We start from the raw sequence: 10,599 nt of genomic DNA, 5'->3' as shown, positions 1-10,599 counted from the left end.
GCTGCGGGTCACCAAAAACGACTGGCTGCTGACGTGTTTCTCGTGCTCACACTTTTTCGCGCTAATGAGAAACGATTGCTTCGCGTGAAGTTTTGGCTGTATTGAGTGAGGATATATTCGATATCTTTGCATACTCCTAGGGACAACTTACAAGCACAAATTCTCAGCACGAACAGACTCGAGAAGTCTTGTCTACAGCGCTTAAGCTGCGCTCTGCAGAGCCAAGGAGGCGGGTACGGGGATTCACAGAATATATATCTGCGATCGAGCGCCGCTGCAGAGGCATGTAAACGGCAGCTGCACGAGCGTCATGCCCGTAAAAGATCAGCCACGCTAATATTCCGCACTGTATATACTGGCCTCTATACACTTCCTTCGTTTACTTGTCCAATACACGCGGACGGCACACTGCGGAATGGGCTCAGGGGCATAATGACGAGGATAATTTGAAGCCAATACTGCCAGGCTATTCTCACGGTTTGGAAAAATGGAGACATGCGAACGTGAGGGAAGAAATAAAAAAGAAATGAAGGAAACGACAGACGCATACGTCATTATTTCAGCGTATTTCTCTCCCATAGTAAGCCCAGAATGCCTGAAGGGCGAAAAACGTAGCGCGTGCCTCCTTCTGCTAGAGGCACTTGACAGATTTGGAATAGGGTCCAAGAGCATATATAGAAAGACGCAGACCGTATCTGGCCACATCGTTCGCCTTTTCAGCGTAGTATCCTGCGTTTGGGTCCTGGCGCCCCGATATGACAGATAGGGTCACGATACTCTAAAGCACCTGTACCGCTAATGCTACCGCTGACCGGATAGCACGCTCCGCGACCGCGCATGCGAGATAGCAATCAGGTGGTGCCAGGAGCCAGCTAGCAGCGCGCGCACCTGTACCAACCAAACAGGGCGAGCACAAGGCAGCGCAAGGTACGCGGTAAGCGGTAGGAGTATGCGCTATGTAGAAAGGTATTTGCTAGAAAACTTAGTGGTTCTCGTTATACAATGCTGTTTCAGCGAAGTATGCGCAAACTTCGTTACTTTCGTGGAAGCTCAACAGCGTATCGTTAGAGCTGAAGGCGCAATGTTTCAGGGAGAGTTAAATATATATCGTACACGTTATTGTATTATTTTTGACCAAAAGATGCCATTTTATAACGCTCTGGTGACGCTGACGTCGAATTTGTACTAGATAGGGCGTAGCCTGTGAGCTAAGTTTAGTCTACATTGTCATTGTTTGTTGTGTTTCAGTGAAGAAGCCGTCGCTAATTTGTTACCGTTGCTGAAAAGAAAACCTTAATACCGAGTCACTTTCATCAGCTAGGAAAGTGAGCCGCGCGCTCCGTTGGCATTATATTTACGTGACATTTCGAATACTAAAACGGTAAGCCACTACGCTAAAACTACCGAAAATACCAGTTCTTCTTAAACTGAATGCATTGTGCCGGGAACACAAGCCAGCCACACTCTTTTTATGTGAAATTAAACGTTTTCTAAAATCGATCCACCCATGTTCGTTAATTTAATGCAGGCGCACTGTAGCGAATCAAGTGCCCTTCTTGTTGAGCTGTTCTGTTCATCAGAGGGCCTGTCTACATCACTTGAAAGCAAAAGCGTGCAGTCATCTGAGACAGTTATTTTCTTACCTAACCACTTCACTTATGCAGAGCGGATGAACAGTGCTTAATGTGTCTAACGATCCGATATGCCTGCATTAAAAAAAAAAAAATCATCTGCAGTACGGCAGCGGGAACAAGTATTGCTGAACACAAATAAAAATAAAAATATTGCCACATTTGTAATTTTTGTTTGCTTTAATTTAAATATCAAACATATTTGACTAGACATATCAACGCTATACAAGTACATTAGTCAACAAGGATCTAAACAACTTCTTGAATATTTGTCCTTGTAGCCTAGAAGCATGTAATGCTGAAATATATTTAGGTTATTGAATTCTGATCTGGTGGCGTGATCTCTGAAGGAGGACATCTGGACCTCAGGACAAGAGGATATGAAATTCCTTCTTCCGAGCAAACCCCTGCTCATCTGATCAGTCAAAATGCCTAACGTCAAAACAAAATGAAGCAAATTTATTAAAAAGAAATCAAATTAAAGACAAGTAGGTTTATTTTAATCTAACCTGCTATCCAGTTTTCCTATCCACGTAACGCATAGACTATTATTGGTTATTATTTAAGAGCGAAGCTTTGTAGCTATAAATTTAACTTTGAGATCACACCCTTATTGATGGATATCTCAAAGGATTAAAAGAAGACTTAGGCGATATAAACCGAGCCTGCAAGGAGCTCTTTCGAGCAAGAGCGCACATGGTCCGGCTGGCATAATGTTTCCGGTTGTTTCTCGGCGCAGGTTTCCCTTTCTTTTGGATGAAAACAACAGGTCTCACCTCTAAATTGCGCCGCTTTCACTTTTTCAAATATATCATGTTAAGTATGCACAATTAAAGACAATCACATTGCGCATTATAAGTAGGTGCGCAAAAACATTGTTATTACTTAATCTTCGCTTTGCCCAAAACGACTAAGGACAAAAGCCATCAGCAACTTGCACAATCGCCCAAGTCATTGTAGGGAACACACTAGAGGCATGCTGCAGTTGTAGGCTGGCCGTGCGCCCGACTTGTTTTTCTAAGAAACATGGGCATACCTGGCCACGCTGGCGAGTCGTCATACTTGTGAAATAGAAGCAATTATGCCGGCATAAGTATGTCATCTGCTGAGTAATGTATCCATGCCACATTCAGCGGGTGCTGTCATGTTATGCACAAAAGCCTTTCTTTGCCCGCGGCTACAACAACCTTTTTAGGCCACTCTTAACATCGCAGTCTAGCGCGCATTGATGTGGCACGGTCGTGACGGTGTGTGGCGGTGTGACTCTACAACTAATAAAGTTTGTTCCAACGCTGCCTATATTTTAAAGCCAGTCTCATACTGCTAGCTTCGCAACAGGGCTCCGTTGACCGTGTTCGTTAACTCGTTATCCGTTGCGATATCTTACAAGAGAAGGAGGAGGGGGGGGGGGGTACCTAAGTTTTAGCGAAGTTCCTGGCATAGCTGGCGAAGGCTAGGTTATAAATCGAAATGCCGCCTCACGATGAAAGACAACGAGCACTTTTTCACCTATTTGTCGTGGCATGCCCATAGTCATGGCGTACTCCTACCTCTCACTACACGTATACAGGCCAATCTCGAAGGCTAGCCAATAAAAGGGCGGAAGAAGGATAAGTAGGGAAGGGTTCGATTTGAAGAAGCGCGTTCGTCTACGCTTAGTGTTCCAAAAGTAATACCTCTAATTTTTCAACATGATTGTTAAAGGCCACCTTCTCCAGAATATCCGCCGTCGGCATTGTCGGCGTTGTTGGCGTTGTGAGTGTAAGGTCACGGGCATGCCTCAGGCAGTTGATAGTTGATATGGCGGTGCGCCATATCAACTAAGAAGAATAAGATTGGGATGGAGCGCATTTGGCAAGCACTCGCAGATTATGACTAGCAGCTTACCGGTATCGCTCAAGAGGAAAGTATACAACAGTTGCATCTTGCCTGTACTCACCTATGGGGCTGAAACGTGGAGGCTAACCAAGAGAGTTCTAGTTAAGTTGAGGACAACCCAGAGGGCTATGGAACGAAAAATGGTAGGGGTAACATTAAGAGATAGGAAGCGTGCAGAGTGGTTCAGAGAAATAACTCAAGTTACCGACATTCTAGTGGAAATTAAGAAGAAGAAATGGACATGGGCAGGACATGTAGTGCGAAGAGAGGATAACCGATGGTCGCTGAGGGTAACAAACTGGATTCCAAGGGAAGGAAAGCGTAGCAGGGGGCGGCAGAAAGTTAGGTGGGCGGATGAGATTACGAAGTTCGCAGGGGTCAAGTGGATGCAGCTAGCACAGAACCGGGTTAAATGGAGAAATATGGGAGAGGCCTTCGCCCTGCAGTGGGTATAATCAGGCTGATGATGATGATGATGGCGGTGCGCTTACTGGTCGATTTGTTCTGTGACGTCACGATACCGCATGATATGCCCGAGTTGGCAGGTGCCGCCCACTCTGCCTTCGACTTTGAAATGAGAAGGTTAGATTGAAATCCAGCCACCTAGGACCTTTCGATCCCAAGCTTGGTATGCTACCCCCAGGCCACACTGGCACGTTCGTGCGGCTGGGTTAAAGCGAGGATGTCGGGGGGTCTTTCATATAGATGGTAGCTTACGACTGCATACCAATGAGTATTTTTGAGATAACAGAGGCGCAAACTAAAAAATTAGTAAGCAAGCGAGTAGCAAAGTGCAGATAAAGGAACGAGGATCCGCAAGCTTGAGCCGGTAGACGGAGCGATTAACGCTTTCGCTGCATGCGCGAAGATTCAGAATACCCCCATACACACCCCCTCGTTTTCTCCCCGATAATTGTCTATTTGAAATTTTTAAAATTCACAACCATTATCAGCCGCATATCTGCCGTACCTGCATTACTTTTCAACATTATCTCTGGCATTGCGGATGTATTCGAGCTCCCGGAGAACAAACGCATGCGTGCCCTACTTGCAAGCTTGCACAACGCGGTTACGTTAAGGGCCCCGTGTCGCAGAAAAGTTCGTATCGGCGTTGTTCTCCTTTGTAACGCGAAAATCTGTGAGTAAGCAAAGAAATAAAATTTTCTCCGGATGTACGGGGAATCAAACTTGAGACTGCGAGGCGATCACGCAGCCTACAGAACGTTGCTACATTCGAGTTAAGGTGCGTCAAGCGGATGATTTGCCGTATACGACTGTATGCTAACGCACACATGTGTCATCAGAAAGGAACTATTACAGAACTAGTAATTAAGCGCGAAACAAATTAAATTTCCGCTAATTTCCCTCTTCGGTGCATGCAGTTTTAGCGCCAGCATGCGGTGCCCACAGGACAACCGTGGTATCGTATACTGTGCTGCCGCATCAGACAGCGCGCAATCAGTATAAAATGAACGTAGTTCTCGCATAAATGGACGTGGACCTGACCTATTTTTTGAATTATACATATGCGATGGTTACGCTTCCGTTTACCAGTGCGGGATGTTCTCATTGCCATCGTCGTCTCTTATGAGTATAACATATGATGCATCTATGCCTACTCCTGCTCGGCATGCATTCTTCTACTAGTGCCAATGGTAAATCTACGTCTGGTTTTCGGTGACGGGGTCGCCCAAGTTACCCTGAAGCCGAGAATGTGGAGGCAAAGGCTAGGCATGCAGAAACGATGAGGGTTAGGCGGTGCGGAAATGCCGAGATGCGGGCACGAGAGGCGGAGGAAATGCGACAGAAGCGGGCCGGAGACGGGGATCGTCGCAAAAAGCGCGTTCTGGTGAATGCGCACAGGGGCGCTGCAATTTCACAATTCGGCGTCCGAGCTCAGCGCATGATCGACGTCAACGCCTGGCAGGCAATAAAGAAAAATATTAACAACAAAAAAATGAAGTGTAAAAATACCGCGCACGCGCGTGTGTGTGCGTGCGTGCGTGCGTGCGTGCGTGCGTGCTTGCGTGCTTGCGTGCTTGCGTGCTTGCAAGCGCACGTGCGGTTTGGTTTGTGGTGTTTAACATCCCAAAGCGACTCGACTATGAGAGACGCCATAGTGGAGGCCTCACAAAATTTCAACCACCCGGGGTTCTTTAACGCGCACTGACATAGCACAGCACGCGGGCGCCTAGCTTTTCACCTCCATCGAAAAGCGACTGCCGCGGCCGGGATTCGATCCCACATCCTTGGGCACACCAGCCAAACGCCCCAACCACAGCACCACCGTGGCGGGGTCCATGTGTTCCTAGACTGCTTGGATCCCATCTTTCATTGGGATGTGCTCCAAAAAAAAAAAAAAAAAAAACTTAAAAAGAAAGCAGTTGCCCTGGACTCGTACGGCGTACGCTTCTTGCCAGTGGATACCGCTGATGATACACCTATAACCTCATTGTGATTCTGGGCCTCCAGGTGTGTGGAAAGCACGAATGCAGTTCGACACGCAGGCATGGTTATTCGCCCGGTTCGTGAACAGTTTACTGAGAGTGTTATGTGCTGATGAAATGTGTATAAAGCACTACCTGATCCATCACAATGAATGCCTGTATTGGATGAGTTGGTGTTGTTAACACAATTTTAGTACCATGTTGGCCAAAACGTAGCCGGCATGATTTTATTTACTGTAACACCTTGATTTTAATGTCCGAACCGGTAAAAAGAAAAAAGAATCATTGGCGCAGGTGTAGTGCCTCTCGCTTTCGGCCGAAGGGTGAGACGTTCGATTCACTCAATTTTCCACGACTCCACCACTTCCACCACTTGACTACCAGATTTTCCTTCTTAGAAATGTTTTTATACGTATAGCTTCATTATTACATGACGACCTCTCTCGCACAATTAAGATTTTTCTGCTAAACGCGACTCTAAACGCTGTAGCACTGAAAACTGGTCCGCGGTTTCTAGTTCGTAAAAACAAAATATAAAGAGGCTCAAGAGTAAAGCCACTCCGGGTGTATTTACGTATCGAAGATGTGGCCTTATACAGAGTGCTTCTACTAACTTGAACCAGTTTAAAAATATTTGTATGCATTGATGACGTCAAATGGAACTGAGATTTGTCATCGATCGTCTTGTGCAGGTGGCAACCTAGTGTGTGTATGGAAGTGAAATGTTTCAGACAAGGAATGCTTAACCGCCACTAAAAAAACCACCGATTAAGTCATTTTTGGTGACTGAAACTGTACTGGGCAGTAAACGTGAAAGTGATTTCGTCGCATTCTTATATATTTCACTCTTCGTCACTGGCTTAAGAGCAGAAAACGCCACAATAGTATGTGATCCTTATAGTATAGCTGTCGTGCGAACACTTTTTCCGCACTGAAAATGGAATGCTTAAGATCAGAACGGGTGCGAATAAAGCCCGACTTTGATTATTCCACGCATGGTGGCGCTCGCTCAGCGGCCGTTTACAGTGGCCTGCAAAAAAGATGGCGTCACCGTAGGATATTTCCATGTGGTAACGTAAGCAACAAGAAGGGACACCCGGGCCCTTTCGCACCCACGCTCGGCGTCTCACGCCTACGCCAGATGGCGTAGCATATACTTGGCTTCTGAAAAAAGAACTAGGAAACGAACCAGTAAGTGGCAGGGCACAAGGTCGGAAAAATAAGAGCTCTAAACGACAGGTATAAAACACAGAAGGTTAAAAATGGTTGAATTCTATGGAGAAGAAACAGAATGTAGAAATATATCGGAACTGGAAAAGGCAGATAAAGAAAGAATATTTCTTTGATAGCTCAAGAGGCTTTTTGAAGCTAGATCTGCGTGCCTTTGAATACGCAGCTACAAAAAGAAATTTAACCAAGAAGACGACACATCTGAAATATGCAGTAAATCCATGGTTACAACTGAACATCTTATACTCTAATGTGACGGTATCTATCCGGAAGCCGATGCAAGCGCAGTCACCCTTCCTGAGGTCCTACGATTTAAAGACACCAGTGGTCGGGTGAATGAATCTGCGGTGCAAATTAGCAAAAGGCGATTGAAAGATTGGTGGCTGAAAAACAAAAAGTGACATTAGGTTAGAAAGGGCGAAAAAAATTAGTTACTGAAATGACGAAAAAGTTGGCGGATTAATGACAAAGTTCAAGGTATAAAAGAAAAGTCGAGAATGGTGGAAACTGCCACCACCCTGTTTCAAAGGGGGCGTGCTTGTATTTCATACGTCCATCCTCAGAGATTTGGCAGCAAGCGGGGCGGGGCTATCGCTAAGGCTGCTGTAGGCTGGTGAGCTTCACCCCCTCTGCTAGGTGCGCTGAGAGCAAACATCGGCTGCAAGGGCATCGGCTGCATTCCAGTGTCTCTTCTTGTTGGCTGTGTTGCTCTATGATATTTCTTGCATCCATCCGCTTCGAAGCTGCTGGCCACCTATGCATAATCAGTGTGCACTTTCTGCTGCAGCCACATTCGCTTTAGTACGGGTTTTACTAAAAAACGAAGAATGAAAGCTTGAACCTATAGCTGCTTAGAAAAACAATGGGCTGTTTGCTTCTTTTTCGAATGCCCGCAATTTGAACTTGAAATATTCCACGTACTTAGAGCGGTTTAAAAATTGTTTGAATAAATGGGGTAAGTAAAGCTATTCTTGCATATTTTGGGTAACTACCAGCAGTAGCACTCCTTGAGAATGGCTCTTTCTACATCTGCGAGTATTTTATTTACTATTCTAATGTTGCTATGAAGCACGCTGTACAGTTAGTTTGTTTGGTTGTTTATTTTTTTCGTCATAGCAGTTAACATGGCAAACAACGTCCATCGTGTACAGACCATGCAAATGAAATGGCTAGACCTTGTGCGCCTTTTCCTTTTTCTGCGCGGCGTTATTCAGCGCCGGTAGAACAAATAACAAGTGCACCAAGACGGAAAGGGAACGACCTCAAAGAGGCGACCAAATGCTCCCTGAGCTCACCAAGTAATTATTCTTACCACGTCATCAGCCGCCGTCGCCTCTGTGCCGTTCCTTTTGGCAGCGTGGAACCTGGCCGCAGCACGCGCTTTCTTTTTGAGGTAGGCCAGCAGCCAGTTGGGGTTTCTGTTCACGTTGGCCTCTTCCTTGATGACGTCCGTCACGTCCGTGTCAGTGGCAAAGTCGGATGCCCCGTGTCTCACCAAGATGATCTCCGCAACAGGCTCTCCCACAAGATCGGGGCTCCAACCTGGCTTGTAGCCGCTGATGTTGTACGCGGGACTCGCCGCGAGGGCGTCGTCGGAAGGAGCAGAAGTCGTTCGCACCCCTCCCACGTAGCCAGCGGTGCTACCGGGTACAGGGGAGGTGCCCAGCACAGTGGTATTCGCCGGCCCTTTGTCGATGCCGTCAACCGCCGCGCACCAACCTCTCGTCAACACCAACGACAGCAGGATGCCTAAAGCGAGCATTTCGAAGACTTCAGGCCCCGTGACAACAGCGCGTGCAACTACTGCGCTTGCCCGCCAAATGGACGCGAGTGGCGGCGCTGCTTCTACCAGAAGTTGTCCGCGACTGCGGCTGGAGAAAGGATATACTGTGCAATCGGAGGCTGCGTGCCTACCGTTGGGGACGACGATGCTGCCTTGTACGGAGGCGCCGCAGCAATCGAGACGCTGGCGCTTCGCGCGAGAAAAAATCATAGTATGAATAGAAAATGAAGCTGCCGGCGCCGGGGCTCACGGATGCGAGAGACGATGCTGGTCTCCTCAGCGCGACCGGAAGTAACTCGAGCAGCGCTGTTTTCCCGTACCCACGGCGGCGTGCCTCCATCCTCGCACGGCGAGGGAAGGATCGGCACGGCAGCTGACAATGGCGATGGTAAGGAAGCCCGTTGAGGACGACTGTTTACGGCTACCTTCCTCTGCCTTGAGAGTGAAGCATTCTTGCACCCACAAGGAATACAGCATACACCATAAAATGTTAAGATAGGTTCTAACTGAATATTACCCGCGTTCTGCCTTGACTATCCTGGTCTGCATCGAAAAAATTGTACGTACATTTTTCCACACCCTGAGTGCCACATCTTGCAGGAAACGCTTAGCAGTCCTAGACTAGGTTCTAACATTAAATAGTGCTTCAAAACACCTATGAGCAACGCTTTTATTTTTTAGGATATATATATATATATATATATATATATATATATATATATATATATATATATATATATATATATATATATATATATATATATATATATGTGTGTGTGTGTGTGTGTGTGTGTGTGTGTGTGTGTGTGTGTGTGTGTGTGTGTGTGTGTGTGTGCGTGCGTGCGTGCGTGCGTGTGTGTGTGTGTGTGTGTGTGTGTGTGTGTGTGTGTGTGTGTGTGTGTGTGTGTGTGTGTGTGTGTGTGTGTGTGTGTGTGTGTGTGTGTGTGTGTGTGTGTGTGTGTGTGTGTGTGTGTGTGTGTGTGTGTGTGTGTGTGTGTGTGTGTGTGTGTGTGTGTGTGTGTGTGTGTGTGTGTGTGTGTGTGTGTGTGTGTGTGTGTGTGTGTGTGTGTGTGTGTGTGTGTGTGTGTGTGTTTCAGCGAACACTTTCAATAATTCATAAAGATAGTAACCTTCAAGAAGTAAAATATTTGCATATTTGCAGCAGCAACCAAATTTCAGGTGCGGCAGACACAATTTGCTGCAAAATTCTTCTGTTCGCACTACTAAATAAAACTCCGAAGCCGTGGGCAAGACAATATCATTTCAGTTTTTTGAACGAAGAACTAATTTTCTAAAGACCTACGGGACCAGAAAACGCAACGCATTTTTTTTTCTCTTACGAAACCGGAAAGTGTGTTCAAGAGACGCGCAAGTGGCTCCTTACAGACGTGACGTCTGATGGTGACGTGTGCAGTGGCTACGACGCCAAATGCAAACCGCCCGTTTTAACTGCGACGTGTCATGCTCGTTATTTCGCTCCGTCGTTCTTAAAGACCACGCTGTTAGCAATAGCTGGATTTTCCCTTGGACTAGGCTACGAGACAAAAGATGTAGCGGTGCGGACAAAAGTAAGCGGAGCACGCCATTTCTTTCTAATGTTTTTCACGTGTTACATAACTGAAATTGGAAG

At 46.6% G+C, this 10,599-nt stretch overlaps 1 protein-coding gene across 1 annotated transcript in view; it reads right to left on the bottom strand.

Annotated features, from left to right (window-relative positions):
* Nucleotides 1-8,993, bottom strand: part of LOC146204741 (uncharacterized) — a 9,819-nt gene extending 826 nt beyond the window's left edge. The window contains exons 1-2 of the mRNA XM_084586554.1: nucleotides 8,499-8,993; nucleotide 1 (exon numbers count right to left, since the gene is read on the bottom strand). The exon at nucleotide 1 is cut by the window's left edge and continues 826 nt beyond it. Of these exons, the coding sequence (XP_084442680.1) occupies nucleotide 1; nucleotides 8,499-8,948 (451 nt within the window). The 5' untranslated portion in view covers nucleotides 8,949-8,993. The remainder of the gene's footprint in view (nucleotides 2-8,498) is intronic.
* Between the last annotated feature and the right edge of the window lie 1,606 nt (nucleotides 8,994-10,599).

The sequence above is a fragment of the Amblyomma maculatum genome, chromosome 1 (genome assembly GCF_055883805.1).
Source record: "Amblyomma maculatum isolate TAMU_Amacu chromosome 1, ASM5588380v1, whole genome shotgun sequence".
Taxonomy (NCBI): Eukaryota; Metazoa; Arthropoda; class Arachnida; order Ixodida; family Ixodidae; genus Amblyomma; species Amblyomma maculatum.
The sequence above is the reverse complement of the archived record's forward strand: the minus strand, read 5'-3'. Positions and strand labels throughout refer to the sequence as shown.